General features: G+C 43.5%; 1 protein-coding gene across 2 annotated transcripts in view; it reads right to left on the bottom strand.

Annotated features, from left to right (window-relative positions):
* Positions 1–21,986, bottom strand: part of tmem132e (transmembrane protein 132E) — a 165,074-nt gene that overhangs the window by 36,547 nt on the left and 106,541 nt on the right. The window contains exons 1-2 of one of the 2 annotated variants that reach the window (XM_012821931.3): positions 9,322–10,246; positions 7,689–8,631 (exon numbers count right to left, since the gene is read on the bottom strand). In XM_012821931.3, the coding sequence (XP_012677385.1) occupies positions 7,689–8,631; positions 9,322–9,400 (1,022 nt within the window). In that variant the 5' untranslated portion in view covers positions 9,401–10,246. Of the gene's footprint in view, positions 1–7,688; positions 8,632–9,321; positions 10,247–21,986 lie in introns of those variants that run through there. The other variant, XM_031571523.2, reaches the window with a different exon arrangement.

The following is a 21,986-nucleotide window of genomic DNA, read 5'->3' on the forward strand; positions in this document are numbered from 1 at the left end:
GACCACTGTCATTGGCAACGGGTTTTGTGCTTCTAATTCACATCTTTCATATCATTCTGCAAGTAGTCCGGTCATTTAACGTAACGGAAAGTAATTGTAAGTTGAAGTCAGCAAGTTATGGGTTGCTCTGCAACACCTGAAACTTAAAGTTCAATTTGTATGAAGAACTATTTTTTCTTAGCGGAAATCACGAAATGGCAACAAAATCATTAAAAAGAGGTTTTTGGAGGAATGCATTCTATCGTTTTGGCAAATAACCATATAATATGCGGGATAATGTATAGTCCGGCGGCCATTATCTTCCTTCAGGAAGAAACAAGACCCCTCCGATGCACGTTGGGGTCCAGTTCGTGCCGTCGGGATTTATTTTTCGATAATGACCGCCAGACTATACATAATCCCTTAGTCGTTTTGATTTCTAGACCATCTGAAAATACACAACTCTTTATATTTTGGCAGCTGTCAATCAATAAGAAGCTCTAAGGGGGGGGGCGGGAGAATCCCTGTGACCATTCAAGGCTCTGTAATAAGACACTGAATCAGATCATTTCAGCAGGAACTGAGAAGTATATAATAAGTGCCTACCTTTGGACAAAAGTTGAGGATAAGAGGATGAGCTAGAGGCCATTTGTTTCTAACCTGTGCTACCTTCTGCCAGAATTGTATACGACAGCTTCAAGGATGCTCACAGCTAACAACTGGCCTCAGCACTTAACCAAACTTGAACAAAATAATATTTTTTACATAGCCTTCCCATGTATGGAAATAAAACTCGTTATAATCAAGACACAGTTCTGAATAGACATATATGGAGAATGCCAGACAGTCATTATCCACTTTTGTGACCTTTGTACTGGTACTGATTTGAGTATAGGCTGAGTGCACACTTACTGTGGCAGTGATTCAATGCGGTCCGACTGTCTTTCAATGCGAAAAAGAAAATTGAATGTATGTGCCCATACTGCACATCATGTAGACGGCTCATTCAACACGCGTTCACATTACCAGTCTTTGAAGAGAGTCAGCCTTGTTCTCGGTTGCTCCTTACAACGTTGTGTAACGGTGGAGAGCAAAAAGCTGAGCTTTGATGAGCAAGTGATGAAAAATGAAGGGGCGGCTCAGTCCAGGGCTGAGTATGGCGTGACTCTCTGTGTCTTGAGGCCAGGAGATAAAATATACAAAGTTGGGCTCCTTTAAAAGAATCATACCTCTGCAGGAACAGCCCCCCGAAATACATTGATCACTCTTCCAAAGCGGCGAGGAGAATGATATCGCCGTAATGCGTCTTAGCAGGCCCTCCGCTGTAAAAAGTAATTAGGTTGAAGCGACAGAAGCACAACTGACAAGTCACTGGCTGAATGCCCTTTGGCTGCTCTCAAAAAAAGAAGAAAAAAAACTTTTCTTTTAAATATATATATATATATATATATATTTAAAAAGGGGGGAATTTTGCAGTGTTGAGTGATCTGACAAGTGTCTGTGATGTTGAAGCGTGAGCTGCAGTCTCGTTGCTGCGGGGGTGGGGGGGGGTGGTAGCACGCAGGGCTTCAGTGCCAACACATCCAAAGAGATATGACCATTACACACAGAGGAGGGGTTGGGGGATGGGGGCGGCTCCACTCGGAGTGTAAAGCACGCATTCTGAGGCCTGCACGTGCTGACCGTCTAGGAGCCTGTGTGGGCCTTGGACTCACAAGACTCTGATTAATGTGCAGCTTCACACGCGCATGCATCTGTGAATTAAATTTCACTGGGTGCACATCTGCCATCGACATGAGTGTGTGTGCATGCATGAGTGTGTGTGTGAGCACATGAGTGCAGGTGCACACACGTGTGCGCGCGTGTGTGTGTGTGCGAGCCAAAGTGTGTGTGTGTAAGCGCAAGAGTGTGTGTGTGTGTGTGTGTGTGTGTGTGCGTGCACTGGACGTGTATGCAGGGATAAACTGCAATGTCCTAAAGCTGGGCATACAGACTCAGTCCTCTGCTGGTGCAGCTGGGGATGAGGCTGCCTTATCGGCGGGCCCCAGGCGGGCACCCCTGGGGAGATTGTGTGTACCGCAGAAGTTGTGTGTGTGTGTGTGTGTGTGTGTGTGTTTGGCGGGGGGGGGGTGTTGTGTGTGTGTGTGTGTGTGTGTGTGTGTGTGTGTGTGTGTGTGTGTGTGTGTGTGTGTGTAAGGGGTGCGGGGTTGGCAGGGTAGTGCCCAACCGGTTCGTGTTTCGGTTTTTCCGTTGTTGTCAAGGTAATTACTGTAATGCGCAACAATGACTCTTTATGCTGGCCTTGTGCGTGCTCCAAAGTTCAGACAACTTTAAGCACACACTGCACTCACAAAACTGAACCAAGCCGCAGACATGCACCCAAAAAACACACACGCCAGAAGCGCCAGCCTTGAGGTCACGGAATCACAATTAGTATTATTCTTTTCATTCAGCAGGCTGTCCGTCCTTCACCAGGAATGTGTCACTGGAATACAGATGAATCGCTGGTCTCTATAGCCGGGGGCCTTGATGAATGCAACAAGGGAGGCATTCTGATGCGTTTAATAGTACCACAAAATATTCTGATACACCACCAGACAATATGCAGGGGGGCAATAGCAATGTCCTGTAGGTAACAGAATGATGGGATGGGCTCCATGCTTTTGTTTCTCCTGCTAGAATGGGGTGAAAAATGCAATTTGTGCATTTATAATCATTATGAAAACCCCCTTCAGCCATCTGGAGTAGATATGAATAAACACATACACAGACACACATACACACACACGAGCATAAACACAAACACACATATGCACAGTCAAATAACACACACGGCTCCTCAAATTACGGATATTGCCTCAGTTTCTTCCATGCAATTCAATTTACCATTCATATGTGCTGGTGTATTTATGGAATTCGTTTCTCTGCATGCCTCCTGAGTGTGCGGTGGAGGCCCAGCCAATGGGCAATCCTCCCTGGCACAGATCTGCATGGCATACTCGACACGACTGCAGCTTCGCCTCCTGACCAAGCTATTCTATGCTACTGTTTATGTCAACAAACTGGTGTCAGGCAGTGAAGCCTCGCTATGAACTGCCATGTTGTTTGGCGACTGCCAGGAGTGCGTGTAAACAATTACAAAGATATTAAATTAAATGTAATCAGTACAGACAAGAAATAAGGGCTCTACTAATGCAGCTCACCCATGGCCATTCAACAGTGAGAAATTGACCCAAGGCTTCAACTACAATGAGCCTTAAGAGCTGATATCCATTACACTGACTAAATTTAGCTTCATGAAACATGCAATGAGATCACTCCCATCATAGTCGACAGAACAAGATGTCTGTCTTAAGAGGAAAAAGAGACGATTGATTATAATTTGTAATTTGTGTTTTGCTGTAAATGTACATTTTGTATTTTAATAAGTTGTCTTAACATCTGCACACGTAACATTTCATAAGAAATGTTACATCGACACTTTCTGTCCTATGTATGTGTGTTTGCATATGAGAGGGCGAGAGAGAGAGAGGGCAAAAGAGAGAAAGATGGAGAGAGAGAGAGGAGATAAGAGGAGAGAGAGAGAGGAAGAGAGAGAGAGAGGAGAAGAGAGAGAAGAGTAAAGGAGAGAGAGAGAGAAGAGAGAGGGGAGAGAGAGAGGAGAGTAGAGAGAGAGAGAGAAAGAGAGGAGAGAAGAGTAAATGAGAGAGGAGAGAAGAGAGAGAGAGGAGAGGAGAGGAGAGGAGAGGAGAGGAGAGGAGAGGAGAGGAGAGAGATGTTATGTACAGGTACATTACTACAATCAAAGGTATCAGAGAAGGCACTCCTGCCCTGTGGCTGTGGCTTTGATCCAGTATCAGGTAACAGAATTACTTCATGAAGAGAATCCTTGCAAGACAGATGGGTGTGCATCCAAAGAGTGATCCTAATGATCACGGATTGGGCCCTAGTCTTGGGCACCTCTAACAGAACCTGTGGAGAGCCGGTGAAGATGTAATACAATAGGACAGAGATGGACAGACTAAATTATACTCCAAGACTAATTTGGAGTAATGATATTCCCCTTGCAGGGAAGGATGTCTCGCCCTGTCTTTTATGAACAAATGGACCTGTTAAAGTAACCATATTGTTCTGCCAATATTACAGTAACAAATACAATTATATGGCTTTCTCAAGTGACGGCACTTTATCTTGGTAGTGGCTGTTCTTTAATAGACCTTATCGAGAGTCTACTTGTCAGTATCCTCAGTATCCTTAAGTGCATATGTGCACTGGCCAGTATTGTTACATTTGAGGGTACAGTACTGCAAAGCATTTACAGTCTCATATTACATTAAAAAAGCTTCATTGTTACATACTGCCTTAGATCACTGGGGTGTAAAAGAGAAATGAGAGCTATTATTTGAAACTACCCATAAACTGGTGCAAATTCAAAACCTACAATAATAAAATACTGACACAATTTTGCATCATTATTAAACTAGGCAAACATTTTTCTTCTGACCACAATTTATTTTTTTGATGTCCCACCATAAACCGCCAATAGGCACTTTGATAATGAGTCATAAAAACAGCCTTAGGTTTGTGTTTAGGGTGAAGGTCAGGTTAGCGCAAGAGTTAGTGGCCTGTTGAGAGGTGCTCAGTCATCATGATCAGCTATGCTGAAAGTGAAGTATTTACTACAGTTTATCAACTATCCATAACAGACCTAAAAAATGGGAATGCACTTAAGCAAGTTTGGGCCTGGCAGCGGCTGAATTAGAGACTTCCTGGAAAACTTCAGGTTGCTACAGGAGAAGCTGTGGCGTAGGGAGAATCCCAATCTAATGATGTGGTGAGCCTTCCGACACATAATAGCCTCTGTTGCTTAATCCAGGCAGACGCATCACATTGTTTGTGTTGTGATGAATCCATCAAATGGTGTATACAAAGCATTTTGAGTCGGGAACATTTTGGAAAAATGAATCAGAATCAGAAGTATACTGGGAAAATGTGTTATATATGTGCAATTCATTCATTCAGCTATGTATGTATAAATAAAAGAATAATAAAATCATATAACACAGAGGAGTCGTATCCATACCATTTTAGCCTGAAGCAGTTATGAGCCTGAAATGGAGGAAAAAACCATTTGATTTAACTATAGTAATAGAATTTGTAATGGCCAAATAGAACCTATGAGAAAACAGAAGGTTCCATTCCCCATCTCTTCCCTGGACAAGCACTACATGTTTAAGACCTCCAGAGCTGGCAGAGCTTCACACCCTGTTGCTGAAAGCTAAATGGCTCGTCTGGCAACTTTCTCCTTCATAAATAGCACATTGGTGAGAGCGAGAGGAACACTTTGCAGGTGGCATGCTCAATGAAGCCCAACTGATACACAACGAAGGAGAGGAGGCAGCAGATAACCGTCCAATCGGAGCCACAGGCCAAGGGCCCGTCTGGAGACATGAAGTGGAAATCTGGAGCACTGCGTTGATGGTGCTCCGACATCTCGAGATGGAGAGAGGGGGGGAGAGGGAGAGAGAGAGAGAGATAGAGAGGTAGAGGTAGAGTTTGACAGGATAGCGGCCTTGAATCACAACATCAAAGCCCACCAAGACGGAAGGGAGAGGGGGCCCCGGCCAGGGCGAGCAAAGGCACAGAACCGTCGCGCGACCTCAGGCCACTAGGTGCCCAGAAATAGACCCCGTCGGCCGAAATCCGCGTGTGTTCCTAGATATGGCAATCACCTCCAGGGCACAGAATGTGTGTCACGACTGCACCCTTCGCCTTTAACGAACCCTCCACTTTAGTCTAAATAATCCCTTTCCTGCCCTCAGGACACAAACAGAGACTTTTATAGGGCTGTGTGCTGCATCTCCCTCTCTTAATTTACAAAGATGCCAGAAAAAGATATTTCTATGTCAAATGCACAAATGATGAGATCAAGGCATGAGGGTAATTCTGTACTATTTCAAAGCCAACCGCAGTTTCTGAGGATTTGTGATCATGTTCTGAATGACTGCAAACATTTCAATCAGAACAAATGTATGCAACATTCTGACGGGATATAATTTATGGTTTCTATTAAAGCTGAAGTAAAGGATGACAATGACAAGCTGAAACAAATGATTAATACTACATTACCACATTTCCATGGCAACGGAAATCTCAGCAACAAGAGGCACATTCTGCATACGTCCCGATATATGTAATACACCCACATGCACAAGCTCACTGTCATACACACACACACACACACAGACACACACACACACACACACACACTTCTGTTCATATGTTTCGTGTAGCTCTTGCTCTGTGGTGAATAGTTTCGTGGGTATTACCTCACAGAGTTATACGTGATCCCCTGCAAAAACGGATAAAAAAAGACAAGCCCTCCAAAGGCAGTGAAATAGACAGAGAAAGGGGGATTGTGGGATGGAAAGGAGGAAGAGGACTTCTGGCAATGCTTAATTCATATTTAAAGACTTTCTTTATTACATCTTTAATAGACTTTCTGTGGGTAACCCTCAAACGTTGGCTGCTGGCATTGTGAATTCCCATTCCGTGAAGTCTGTCGAGTCGGAGATGTCTTTTTTTTTATCCTTCTGTTCTGATGGGAGTTTATTACTGAGCTTTTCTCTGAGGAGTGAAGTCACAATATTGGACCCTACACCCAGATTGACTGAAGTATGAGGGCTTATAGAGAATGAAACCAATGCATTTTTCAACTGTGCTTCAGAAACAGGGCACGCCTTAAACTAACTGACCTTTAACCCCGGTGAAATGGTACCAGGGGAGTTCTGTTTCATCACCTACAGACTTTAGAGAGTTCTCTGCAGTATGACAAAGTGTTTGGCCACTGATTTTCATGTCTACAAACAGCACCAGCAGTTGCTTATGCAGGTGTCCATGTTAGCAAATGGGACTTGTTAAAACATTGAATATGGATAAAATCGCATCAGCTAATGTTTATACTTTTGGCATTTTGGTGAGATATTGCAAACATTTTACTCCCCCCCCCCCCCCCCCCGCTCACCACACACACACAAACATAAAGATGCACACTAATATGCATGCAGACACATTTCGTCAGATAATACTAATGAACTATCCCTGCCTGAATAAATCATAGTGGTGGCTTCTACCCCTATGCTTAATGAGTTATCGAAGCTTAATTAATTCACGGTAAATTCCTAAATTGAAGTTTGAGAATTTCCATTACGTTTTGGGTGACTGTTTACCAAGCGTTGCGCTGACATGCCTGAAAACCCAGCTAATATCTCCCCCTCCCCCCTCCTCTGCTCTCATCTGGGGAAAAGCTAATTTTCTTCTGGCTTTCAACGATTTAAATAATCATTTTCTTTCTCGGGAACTCTAACCCTCCCATTATGTTGACGACGAGGAATAAATTCGAAATACATAGGGTAAGTGAGTGAAGCCATGCTTCATATTCTCAAAGCTATAATTCAACAAGAAATGGGTCAGCTCATGAGGGATTTAATTTGAACAGATGTCAATTAATACCAATTATGGATTTACTCCGAGTGGCTAAGTACCCGTCCCCAGTTCTGAAGGTGGGTAATACAACAGAAACTCAAAAGATGTCACAAAATATGCGCCTGCATTGGTGTTAGGCATTCCAGTGTACTGTGAAGTGTCACTCAGAAATACAAAGGTTAGGTAATAGCATGATCATTATACTGTTTCAAATATACACTCACTTGAGAGAAAACTGCTCGACGGTGGAGTTGGGGACCAGGAAGAGGCTGATGGTCAGGGTCTCGCCTGGCTTGAGGGGCTTCTCTGGCAGACGAAGGAAGATGTTCCTGTCCAGCTGCTTGTCCACCACCAGCACTTCCTGGCTGGGCTGGTACAGGCTGATGCTTCCGATGCGGAGGAGGGGCTGCTGGGACGAGGCCTCCCCTCTGCCGCCGCCGCCACCGCCTCCTCCTCCCCGGCGTGGGAAGCTCTCGCTACACTCCCCAGTGCCGTCCGAATCGTGTAAGGTGTAGTAGAGCTCCACCTGGAAGGACTCGCCACTTAGCTCCAGGCTGTCCGCAGTCGACCCTTTCCGACGCCCCATGGGAGCGACGTTGGCGTTAAACCAAGTGACGGGAAGCTCGAGCTGCGCCAAGCACTGGGCCAGGTTCCCTTGCAGCCGGCAGGATGTCTTGATCTCTCGGACATCCCTGAAGGCATGAAGCCGCACACAGGGCAGACTGTCCTGCACCTTGAAGTCATCCCAGTCTCGCCCCGCGATGTAGAAGAGCACCTGGACCACAGGGTTGCTGGCATACACTCGGGACTGGACGATGAATGCCCGCACTTTCCAGTTGACCGTCAGCTTGCCAGGGATGTCCAGTGAGCTGGAAGGCTGCAGCAGCTCTTTAGACAGCACCTGGTCGTGTGCGAACGGCCCCAGGCTGATGTTGACTGCCGGCAGCTCCTTGGTCTGGAAGACCACGAAACTCTCGGACCTCTGCAGTGGGTGGCCGCCCTGCCTGCCCGAGGATGAGGAGCCGGCCTCCTGCAGGAAGAAGGCCAGCTGGGCATTGGAGAGCTTGAAGTTGGCAGGGAGGTACACCTCTGGGGGATTGAGGGTGGCACTGGCAGAGGGCACACTGGGGAGGGCCTCTGAGCTGGTGGGGGACACTTTACCCGCAACTGTGCAGAGAGGAGAAAAGGGAGAGAGGGACGGAGGAAGGGAGAGAAATTATGAATTACTTGTTAAATTAATTATGCATAACCTCGCATAAATCAGAGGTTAAAATGTCCATACTAAATATTCACCTGAGGCTTGCATTACAAGAGGCATAATGTAAGAAGCATAATGTACTCTCCATATATACTACATACACATACAGTATGTCCAGTACAATAATAATGTCCACACACACACCATAGATAGAACTCATAAAGATCCTTATTGTTTGGCAGTTCATAATCAATTAAAATGTCAATTGCATGGCTGCTGTGTGTCCAATAACCTATTATGCACACAGACCACATTGATCTCCGTCTAACAAGTTCGCAAGATAAACTACCTGACACTGCATGCTAAATCGATAGGTCTGCATGTCCAACACCATGATCACTATTTCCCAGCACTTGAAAGAGATGATTCCAAATTGACAAAATTGACCCAAACATTAAGACACCACCCAAAGGGAAATAAAAAAAACTTGCAATAGCTGACAAAGAGTTATATGAAAAAATCAATACATAAAAAGGTAAAAACAAAAATACAAAAACAAACAGAAGAAAAAAAAGCACACTGTGCCCCCTATAACAGGTCATGAAGATTTTAGCAAGACAGAATTCGATCATTGTTAGTAATATTAAAATATAACATACTTATCAAGATTATTAAATACGGAGTGAAAAGGTGCCATAGTCTGTCTCTCCAGTCCACCTCAGAGATAGGAAGTCCCATAGTCCCAAAATGTTTCACATTAAGTCCCAAATGATCTAAACTTCCAGCGTGTACAAAAGTGTATCCATTTGACTCAAAGATCACAATCCCTCCAAATGAGCATTGGTTTGCTTTAAAAAGTTTACTCCAGTTCACTCAAAACTGGAGACATGCATATCAAAATATCCTCTATTTTCCCAGCATATGTAAAAAATCTCTTAAAATCCAGAACTGGAGTTTCAAAACCCCCAAAAGGTTCACTGTTGTACCGAAGTCCTTTGAAACATGTTTGTAATCTGTTTTCTGAGCACAACGGCTCCGGTCCCTGGGCTACGATCCCTGTCTCTCTTTGGTTTCCATTCAAACAGACTCCTCCTTGTAGAGCCTCCGCTTGTTGCTTCGGTCCTCCTCGGCTCCAGACAAAGCCTCGACACCGCCCCTGTCTCGCCACACCTAGCTCGCGAGGACTATAGTCACCATTTTACCGCCCAGTCTGCGCCCGAGAAACACGGGCCTCGCAGGACACAAACACCTCGGCACTAAGAAGTATCCCTCTCCATTTATCTTCTCCCACTGGACGTGTTGAGGCAGACTCAGCGTGAATATGGTGTGTGTGAGTGTGTGTGTGCTTGTGTGTGTGTGTGTGTGTGAGAGGTGGAATGGGGGAGGGATGTATTACTTGAGTGCCTTCAGGCAAAGAGAGCGGGAGAGAGGGGGATTAGAGAAAGATCATTGACGAATTAGCTTCCCTCTCCTCCTTCCTCTTCCAGGGGCCCCTGAGAAATACATCTGAATGAGGGTGGAGGTGGGGAAGGAAGGTGTTTTTTCCCCCCCTTCACGATCTCCCCAGTCACCCTGCTTACAGGGAATTCTACAGGAAAAAAGGGAAGCCTTCAGATGTGCCTCCAAACAACAACACTCGGGGAGCGCAGCACAATGAACGACAGAGCCCATTATGCTCCATAATGAATCGAACTAATACTCCAATGTATTGTCCTCTATATAAATAAAAACAACAATAATGATCTTCGCATTTTAAATTCTTGGCAAAACCCCTTCACTTGGCTTGCCGGAGACTCTTCCGAATCTCATCTCCTCGAGGCTGAATGTGATGCGGGAGGCTCTGAATCCTTGCTCGGGACATTTTTGGCGGTATGGGGAGAGTGGAAGCAGGCAGAAACAGCAGACCCTTTGGAGTGGCAACACACCTTTGGGTGCCTTTCAGCGCTGTTACAGTACAGACACACAAGCGAGCTGAGCATTCCCTTCACTATTTGACATGCCCGGCCTACCGAAGGTAATGTACACATTCAATTGCCTGTGCATAACCTCCCATATGCCAGCCTCTGGGCAATTCTTATGAAACGGAGGCCTGATTTAACACCCCACCCCCCCACCCCGAAGTATTGTTCAGCTGCAAAAGGTGGGGGTGCAAATGGGATTGCATTACGACACGAAACCTTAGCCTTCGTTCAGCTTCCTATTAGACCTCTGGGTGAAATGGAGTGTCTGTTCTGCACTCAGTTACATGAGACACATCTGTTGGGGGTTTGAATGGGACTCTGGCAGCTCCTGAGGGCTTTTTCCATCTATTGGCCGTATGGCCTTATGTCAAATAATGAAAACATCTCAGAGGTTGTGCCATTTAATTTCGGCGGTGGGTTAAACAAAAGCCTCACGCCAAAAAGTTCACTTGGTTTCAAAAGTTTGTTGTTGGATTGTGCCTGGGTTTGGTCCATTTGGATTATTTATAAACAGACAAACCGGTCTAATCGCACTGTTTACGTGTAAACTACTTGGTTCCTCCCCTGTATCAATCTGCTACTCATTTCACACTGCAAAGAAAGAAAACTAGCAAACATGATAGAGACTATTAAAAACATAATTATTTCAACATGGACTAACTGAAATTACATACTTCGAAAAATATAGTATATTTATAAAATCTGGAAATGCATTTACAGACCTCTCAAGTGTTACAATTAATGCATGAAACCACTGAAATTATCATTAGTATAATAGCAAATGACCAAAAGCTATAGTTATGGCCATAGTTTCATAATGATCTCATCCTATGTGAAGGGGAGATTCAGGCCTATCTGTGAAATTAGACAGATTAACAGAAGAGAACAAACCTTTTGCCCACACTATGCTAACGAGTATCTGAGGTGCTCTGATTCAGACTCCTCTGAATAAGTTGGATTTGAGTTTAGCATGACAAACAACAGTTGCAAATGAGGTGATTAGCATGAGAAACAAGCCTTGGCTCACGAGAGCCCAGAAAGAACGTCAGGGCCCTGCACCTTTCCTGCCAGTTAGGGAAATAAAAAACCTTACAATGCAAGTCTGAATCAAGGACTGTAGCATGACAATGGAAACACTGGCAACGTCTCCAGCGGCCTGCAAAGTGATCTGTGGAGATACAGTGAATGAGCTACTCCTTCACATCCCTCTCGCCTGCAGCAGTTATTCATCCGAGTAGACTGAAAAGGGGGGAGATGCTTTTAAGCAATGGGATAATGGAATATTTGTCACCGGGGCTTGTGTACTGGGTTGGGTTGAGTAGAGTTTGTAGAGTGTGCTCCAACAATCTCGGTGCTGGCTTATCACCATGGTGCCCTGTTGTTTATCCATTCCACTCCTTTATACCTCTCCTTTCGGCTACTAGCCTCTTGTCATTAACAACAGCCCTTCAGATTCCCTTTCATGCAAATGGCTCCTCTCATGCTGCCGCTATAAGTATGAGTAACGGGCTGCAGAGACACAGTATAGAGGAGTTGAAAAACAGATATATTTCACGACTAAAGGAAAACCTACCCCAACAGATAAAATGGGTAGAATGAAAGAATTGCAGCTTTTAAAGGAACTAACCCAAACCCTAGTTAAAAAAGACGGACTAACACATTCTAATAAGGCTAATGAATACATCAAGAACTTCATTATAAAATATGGACCATAGTGAGATTAATCAAAGGGAATGAAGGGCTTCTCGGCGGAAGGAAATTAGCCTACCGTATTATATAAAATGTGCTGTAGTATGAATAGCACACTTGTTTTGCTCACTTCAATGCCTGTAGTTCATCTGACCAATTAACTGTGAGAGTGACACCTTTAGTCCTGACATATTGTGTTCAATTTTGCACCTCTTAAAAGAGTTTTGGTCTAAAACTAGCGAGCTAAATAAAAGGTATGTAAAACCTGTACAAACACCACCAACAGCCCAGTTGGCATTGATTATAGCCTGCCAACACACCAAATGGAGCCTTTTGGCAATTTTGTTGCCAAAAAGTTGGCAGGGTGTTCCGTCCCGGACCGTAGAAGGGCACAGCCTGCACGGCTAGTGAGAAAGGCAAGTATATTCATCTTTCCCTCACATGACATACTATTTAGATGATTTCAAAGATATCAAAAGCAGTTGCTTATACAAACAAAGCAACTCAAAAAGTGGCAAATTGTTGCATAGTGTTGCTGGAAAGGGTACACTATAAGAATATCAGCCTTGTCCACAGTTATTTCTCCAGTAAAATGATTCATGTACTGCGCAAGCACTGACTATGCATTAGCTGTCTGTGGTGAAGCCTGCTCCATAAGAAGGAGGCCCCTCTTTTGGCAATAGTCACGCTGAAGTAAGGGCTGACATCACCAGGGCAGAAGGTTGCAGCTACTCAGGGTCCCTGATGTGGGTGTCAGCAATATTCTGACAATAACGTGACACTGGGCCAACATTCCTCTTTGAAGAAGTTATGCAATCTAATGCATTGGCCTACCATTTCAATTGTGATCACATTACGCTTACTGTTTAGATCAAACTCTGTCTGCATATTATTCACAGAATGGCTTAATATTATTTATAACATCCGTTTCTCCCATACCCATTCTCCCATTTGTTTGTGACAAACTGCTTAGACAGGTTAATCGGTCAATACAACTACTTACAAAGGTATAAGTACATTGACTTTTGCATAGAAAAACAAAACAAAATAAAAATAAAACCCAATGAAATACAGGGTTAGCTAGTAGGCCATTACATACTAACTGGAATAGTGCACTATACAGTGTGACAGTTTTTATTGAAGTTTTGGGTGTCTGTCTCCCTTTACTACAGCCTGACTGTTGTGACTAGGGTGCAGTAGTAGTAGACTAGTATCTTGCTTTGAGAGTCCTGAGTAGGAAAAACATTCATTTGTCAAGTTATTCTCTCAGACACCAAATGTTTTCCCCAATGCTCTTTTATGTTCTCTTTTGAAAGTGCAAAGAAACTCTTTGTACTGAAGACCAATCTTGAGCAAAAAACATCAAAAAGACAAAAAATAGATTCCCCCGAAGAGTCAAAACCAAGGAGCATACGCAGATTTGGAAAATCAGGCATAAAAAAGTTTATGTGAAGGTCAAATGAAAGTCATACGACACACTATTTCATGGTACCTTAAAATTGGAAATAAGTTATTATGGCAAGAGAAAAACTAATTGTAGTTTGTAAATAGATATAGTGAGCAAATTTGTACACTTTTGACCTGATAGGTACAATGTGTTTCTATTGACAGAAAAAAACAGAGTAAGGTATACTGTAGTTAAATTTTATGAAGGCAGTGGCTCTGCAGGATCAAAGTGATGGCTACATAATTGGAGAGTGCTAGCAGACACACTTCAGTCTGAGCCGTCTCAAAGAAAATGATCCATCTGGGGAGGGTTCCTTTATACAGCTGACCCTCTTGAACATAGCACTATTATTTGGAGGGTAAAAGGCACACTTAGACCTAAAAATCAAATGGCCAGCATTACATGGCAAAAGCAATATTAAAGAAAAAGCAGTGTTTTGCCCAAATTATTTCTGATAAGCAGTGCTGGGGAGGGTGATAAAAATAGTGCATCATCCCTATGTTGTCACGCAGACATTCAGTAGCAAGGAAACAGAAGAGAGAGCACATGATGCCCTCTGAAAATGCTAAACAGACGCCAGAACCAAAGGATAGATCAAGCTGACTTTACACTAAAAATATACGAATGTTCATTCGCATGTTTAATGTGATACGTGACGGAAGATGTACTGGCAACAACACCAACCCCTTCATTGCTCCAGTTAAGAAGAACATGAGAATAATTTTACGTAGGATCACTGTTTGACACATATTGCTTTGCTTTATATTTTGTATAAAATCTTTGAATATTTGAGAGACAAAGAGAAACTCAGGGAGGGGGGGGGGGGGGGAGAGAGAGAGGGGGAGAGAGAGAGAGGGAGCGAGAGAGAGAGAGAGAGCCTCGCACACAAAGCAGGATTGATTTCACTTTGAAGATGTATTAATGACCATGGGAAAATAAAGCAATATGGATAGACTCCACCCCTTGGGAACTGTAATGAGTCCATTGACTGAAAAGGTGTCCGCTTCGTTTGATAAACGATTCCAAGTAGAACCTATTGCTTTCACCTTCATAAGGTACACAATCTGTGGAATCTCCAATATACCGACGCTGGAGACTAATTGTGACCTCCGTCCACCGCAAGCTCACTTTCACGATTTTACTTTCTTTCTTTCTTTCAATTTAAGCAGTGCAGTCTCTGGAAACATACCATGCAAAGATCCACTGTAATGTGAGGAATGCTCACACAGTATATCACTATGTCATGTACATTGTTGGAGCGGGAGATCGTGGCATGAAGGAAAGAGGTATCTTTGTCTTACATGACTTGGGTCTCACACACTGCTTTTATTTCATCAGTTCCCATGGTGACAGCCCTAAAACTCTCCGCCAAATCACCATAACAACCAGCTCAAAAGAAGTACCAGCACAGCACAGTACTTGCCAGAGAACAAGCGGGGCTGAGAGAAAAGAGTGTATTCCCTATTCTAGCTCTGAGGGCACAGGTCTATGACTACCACCTGGGTCTACCGTGCACAAGGGTTTCAAAGTTTTGGATCACGCACAAACATTTGGTATTTGTTTCAGATGTTGCCTATTAAGACAGTGTAGTTGGCAGAGGTGCACCGTTACCCACTTCTGACAATTCAAGGGAACTTGAAACATTGTTGGCAACATTCAGTCAGTTAGTGTTTATCACCAAAATACTCCCTACAGCCTAATTTTTGAAACCTGAGGAGAATAGCACTTTGCTGCACATTCACGTTGACGTCACCATAGAAATGTCCAAATACATTTACCCCACTGTCTTCTGAGTCACATTATCTTTTTGCTGACAGGACGAAATCTGACTAAGATCTGCAGATGTCAAGGGAATTCTTGTTACCATGAAACCATGAACAACTTCCTGACATGTCTTTTGAACATCTACTGTGGCTCTGATCAAAGACGCACCCAAAAAAATCTAGTCAGACTGATCGGGTGATATCAATGAAGCTTCTGTTATCATGTTTAATTGGGGATCTGTTTCTTGGGATCTAACAAAAAGCTGAGGCAACGCTGTACAAGAGTGCACAAAGAGACACTCTGGTGACATACCCCCCATATAGTCAACACCCACAGTACCCAAATCACCAAAACAACATTTGTAGACTTCCTGAAAAATGACATGGGATTTCTGATGCCAGCCTGAATAATGAACCAAATGGCAACACCTTCTCAGCATCTCTTATCAGCTCCATTGTAAAAATGAACCTGCATAAACAGCCCTATCTCCCATTATCCACTAAGATTTAAATAAGACTGCAAAGAGATCCTTTACACTTCTGTGTACATGTGCTCCTGATGGGGTTATGTGACTAATATTTAGCTTAATGTGTAAGGCTGAAAAAAAACAGGATTAATTAGCAGCCATTAAGCCATATCAAACTGGCAAATACATTTTACACCTGTCTTCCCCTTTAATTGGAGGTCCATGTATAATGCAAACCAAACAAGTAAACAAATAATAAAGCAGTAATCAAGCCACTGTTCTGAAGTAGTCTTTGTACCAATTAAAGGTATGGCCAGTGCTCAGTTTCATCACCACTTACTTCTGTGAAAATGGCTGACTATACCTTCAAGGCAACACCACACATAACTTTGTGCAACTACTAGAGAAAGAAAATAATCAGTCAGATTCTTTTCCAAGAATCACTTTTCCAAGAACCCTGCAACCTATGGGATAAATAAAGCAAGACAATGTTGCTCTTAAGTACTGAAATCAACCAGGCCAGTGGGAAAAGCCTGCAGTCTAATCCGACTTAACACTCAACGCCATCCTTTTGTGACATTGTTGCATATTGTCATGGTTACCACGTCCGTTGCCTATATAGGGAAGGTATGGCTATATTTGCAGGTCAAGCCTTGCTACCACCACGCCCTGAGCTTATTTCTTTGTTCAGACAGGCCACCCCTTGATTCTACCCTGGTTTGTCAAATAGGGAATTGTGAAACTGCCCCACACATCTACGAATAATTTGAATCTAAATAGCCACTCTGCAGTTGACACCATATTTGATCATTTAAGTGTATTCCCAAACACAACATTAAACTGATAGGGGAGCCATTTCCAAAGGATAAGATGCCATCTACTTCTTTTCATTATTATTGTGAAAAATGTCTAAAAATACATGTCAATCTGCCCATTTTTTACTGATGTGTTCTCTCTAGGTTTAAAAAAAAAACAAAAAAAAACACACACATACATACATAAATACATACTTCCCTGCTATATGGCCGTTCCATGATTTTCTAAAGCCATAACCTGTATGCATAAAATGGAGAATCTGAAACTTTCCTTTTAACATGACAAATGTAATCAGTGCTACAGCATATAACCTCTCTTATATCTTAAATATCTTGAAGTGAGTTTTTGGCATAACTGGGTAAACATGAACTCCATGAAATTCCAAACTGCAGTTGGAATTGAAACTTCAGTGAACATAATAATTGTCTGATTCGAAAGCACTGAATTGTCTATTTTCTATTTCAGGCTTTTTGACAGCACGTTTCACATACGAACCCAAACTCAAACATTCGACAACGACACCTGACCAAGCATGGTGTGACCATAGTCACGGACATGGACTCTAAGGAGATCGGCAGCCTCTGATCCTTAGGTGATGTTTAATCCTTTGAAAGGTGTTTCTGTAAGTGAATTAGCACCTGTCATCTTTAAACGAGAGGGAAGCAGTGATACCGCAGAGGCGAGAACACAGTACGAGACCGAGCCACAGGTGATATGGAAACCTTCCCTTCGTGTCAGGGAGCGGAGCTCAGGCTGTGAGGCTTCCTGGCTTCTCCGTCTCCCCGGGACATAATCGGTCATGCTCCTTTTTCTATTTCAGAGCGCCATGTGAGCAAAAAAAGTGTTCCTGCCTTAGACCAACACATAAAACAGGGACATTTCGGAGCCCGTGAAGCCCTCTCAGTAGGGACCAGAACCAGCCATCCGTTACCTGTTGCCTTCCCTCGGCAGAGACCCATCTCATATCGCTCTGGGCTTCCCTTTGAGATTATCTTACTGTGGGCTGCCTGTCTGTTTACACGGCAAGACGTCCTGCAGTAGTGCAAATGCATGTGCGGATGAAACTGTAGGAGGTTACTGACGATGGCGGCTTTTCATTGCAAATGTATAATACCGACTTTGCCTGTTACACAGCTATGCAATTCAAATGAATATCCAAACCAGTCTCAGTCAGACTATTGTTGGTCTCACAAAATCTACAAGCGAATGGGTAATACTTTCACCTGAAGGTATCTAACCCACGTGTGGGCTTTGTTTCAAAAGCAAAACATTGGCTCGGATATTGAACATGAATGTGTTAACCTGACTCCCCTGTGCTTTCAGGTTAGCGGTTCAGTTTCAAATGGACTGGATAAGAGGGAGCTATTCAAAGTCAATGGTCGGGGAAGATTTCTTGATCTATCTTTATGGCGGCAGTAGATAAAAGGAAACAAGAGGGGGAGGATTAAATATTCAAGAAACTCTTACAAGCCAAGCAAATGTTTTATTGATTGGCCAATGGGAACAATAGAGGCCAGAGCTTCAACTTTTTAAGAGCCCCAGTGAGCGAGGGGAACTTTTACGTGCCGGACATATGAGTGCCATGAAGATCACTCAAGCTATTTCCTCTCTTCTCGACGAAGCCTCAGGTTAACAGTTTACTCCTGGGGCTAATAGAGTGCATGAGCAACCCCACTTACATGCGTGTCTAGGTCAGCGTTCGCTTACAATGGACCATCAGGGGAGATATTATAGCGGAGGAGATATTTTAAGGGGGAAAATGGAGAGAGTTAAAAACCGGAGGTAAAAGCTGAGACAGCACACTTTGTTTTCTGAATCAAGAAGTAGGTGAACTGGGAATACCTGATGTTGAGGATCTCACTGACATGAGCGCTTTATAAAATGGGTGTTTTATGCTATGCTGAGCTTTGATCTTTAATGGCCCACAGAAGGGAAGGAGCCACACACTATTTTTTTTAGTCCATTACGCTTTGACAAGCCCATAGGAGCACCTACAGCTGAGACAAAAGCAACAACAGGCTGCAAGCGCTACAGGCAGGATTTTTAAAACAAAGGCCAGGAACGGTGGATCAGGCCGTGTCCATGGCAAACTGAGCAACCCATCCTGTGCTGGGTGTTTTGACAAAGTGGGCTTCACGGTGTCACATCCAACCGTAACCGGGCATTTGACACAGGCTTAGGTAATGACTATGCATGGGCTGTTTACATGGTCATTTACCAAACTGAACAACACTGCACTGTCTGACTGCGCTGATCAGTTTTCTGTTTGTCTGAAATGTCACAGCAGTGAGGTCATTACATCAAAGCACATGTCCAAGCACTACTGCTGGGACTGGAGAGAAAGAAAGGCAGAAGCTGCTTTATGAACTCAGCAGGCATGAGCTAAACATGTGCATGTTTTACTCACAAAAGCAACTAGTTTACTTAAATCATACACTGCTGGGTTTGCCAGAGCTGTCTACCATCGTGCAGCTCCGTGTTCCAACCTCGCTCAGAGATAGTCTCATTGAGGAGAGCCAGGCGCTAGATAAACAGTGCTTGCAGTTTTGTCAAAAGGATTTCCCTGCTTGTTTGTGAGGCAGTCTATCACATCTCCTTCCCTGTCATGGTGAAGAGGTGTGAATGGGAGATTAACGGTGCGAGCTGTGACAGCTTTACCTTGGCTCTGCCCTTTTCAGAAAGCTTAGAAGAAAGGAGGGCTAAAACCTTGGGAAACACGTCAACTGTCAACTGCCACAAATCCCCTCGAGTGAGTGACTCCAGGGAGTGCAATGCTACAGCCCAACCAAGATCCCCGCAAGGAAATCCAGGGAACACAACGGGCTATCTTGCAGCAGAGTCGAGTCTAGTATCTGCACTAGCGAGGCATTTTATTGACAGCATGAACACTTTACACTTCACCCATTTAGTCCTATCTAATGGGGCTTTCAGACGAAAGGCCTGAAGGACTCTTTTGGAATAATTTCCAAATACAGCAGTGGCCCTGTATCTGCGGGGGATATGTTCCAAGACATATAGTTGAAACCGCGGATAGTAGTGCACACCATATATAACTTCTTATTTTGTGTACATACATATCTATGACAAAGTTTAATTGATAAATTACACACAACAAGACATAAACAGCAATAAAAATTAAATAAAACAATTCTCACGCTCTCTAATGAACGGGATTCTGAGGTTTCTGCTCAACCTTCGACGGACGATGGACCGATGAAAAATCTCTTGTACACATTTTTCCCTTTTCCCTTCCTTCCTTCCTTCCTTCCATTACATCCTAGGCCCTGACTTGATAAAAATGTGAGGGAAATGAGGATGGAATGCAATGAGGAATCAAGCACAGACATAGATAGAGAGATGAGATGTGCTTTAAGACATGAGTCAGGTATTATGCACGACGGTGCGGAAAGGCCACTCAGAGTGGCGCAGAATTTGAAACTTATGAACCGTTTAGTTTAGGAATTCTCCACTTAAATTGTGGATAACTGAAACCATGGTTACCAAACATGCATGACTTGCAGATGCATGGTTTGTCAACAATAACGAATAGCTTTAGCAGTACACATCGCAGTACTATGTCACTGTGAAAGGACAGTGTTCCTCCACTGCCTGTCTGCCTCAGACATCTGAATCACACTGACAGGGAAGTTTTCCTGTCACAACCCAGTGACTTCAATTAATATTAACATGGTGGATGACTGGTGTGCTCATGATTTACCAGGCAGAACAAGCTGATATACATCTGTTTGTGTCAGATCCACTCTCCCCCGCATGACAGACTGTCGGCATAAAGGTCCTAACATTTCAAGCCTCCTGCAACAGCCTGGAACAAAAGGAGGGCTGCTTGTTGCAATTACAGTTAAGTTCCACTGATGAGGTCCCAAGATGCAGGAGGGTGCCTTAATTATTCATGTGAACCGCATCAAAAGGACTCAGGAAAGTTTTTTTTCTGTACTCCGAAAGGGTTGAGGTACCTGCACATCCTGACTCTTCAGCAGTGCGTTTGAAGAACATTTGAAATGCATGTGTAGCTTTTTTTTTCTGTTCTTTTTTTTTCCTTCTTTGTGAGCAGTGCCTAACTGGAGAAGGCACCTGAAAGATGCGTAGTAGCGATGACTGGGACCACATTTCATGGTGCTGTATTTCTTGATCGAATCTCTTTGAAGAAGCTTGGCAGTGTGAAATTACAAACAGTAGCCTACTGTGTTTGATAAGCATGGCATAGAACTGCATGACTGTCACTACCATTCCCAATGCTAGATTGAATTGTTTTAAACACACAAGACAATGTGTTGCTGCTTACAGAAACTTGACAGGGCATCACGGCATGTACAAATAAAATGATAATCTGAGGACTCCACTCCACGGGCTGTATTCTGATGGAGAGTTTGCAAAAAAACTAAGCGAATTGATTCATAACGTGGTTATGAGCAAGCTAGACTGCCATGAATTAGAATTAGAGAGGCACATACAGAATGACATGCAATGAAAATCTCCAGAAATGAGTGCACACTCATTTGCTTTCCACCAACAGTGGAAGAACCACAATAATGTCCTTGCAGCCAGATACAGAAAAGCTCTATAAAATGGTGTGGTCCTGAGATATGGGGAAGGAAACAGCGTATAATGGCCAATAAAGTTATTCATTTATAAACGTAGATCGAAAACCAAGGTGAACATATATCCAGTGAATGACTAAGAGACCTAATGATTTTTCAAAATGGACAAGCAACCCCCCACTCAGGAACTGCTGTAATCTCTCCCAGAGATGGTGAACACTGACAAGGAGTGTTCAAGAGGTGAGGAAATCAAACTCATAGCTTTTGCTGTCGGAGCATTCTGACACAAGAACACACAGTTTGCAGGCCCAAATGCAGGCAACTTTGCAAAAAATGTGTCCAGATGCAGCCATCTACCATAGCCTTGAAATGCACCTCAGTAGACGTATTTCCACAACATGGTCTTACTGCTGTGCTGGGTCCTGCCGACATAGAAACCCCTGCGGAATGCCATTACTGGTGAAATAAAGCATCTGAGCTCAAGGTAATGTTATCAGAGGAGTCTTGCATCTGATGAATGCGCATCTTTCAGAATATTCACTCACACACACACACACACACACACACACACACCAAAATAAAAAATATAACAATAAAAGTGGAAGAGTAATAACTCTCCCAC

This window comes from Clupea harengus, chromosome 8, assembly GCF_900700415.2.
Source record: "Clupea harengus chromosome 8, Ch_v2.0.2, whole genome shotgun sequence".
In the NCBI taxonomy this organism is placed as follows: Eukaryota; Metazoa; Chordata; class Actinopteri; order Clupeiformes; family Clupeidae; genus Clupea; species Clupea harengus.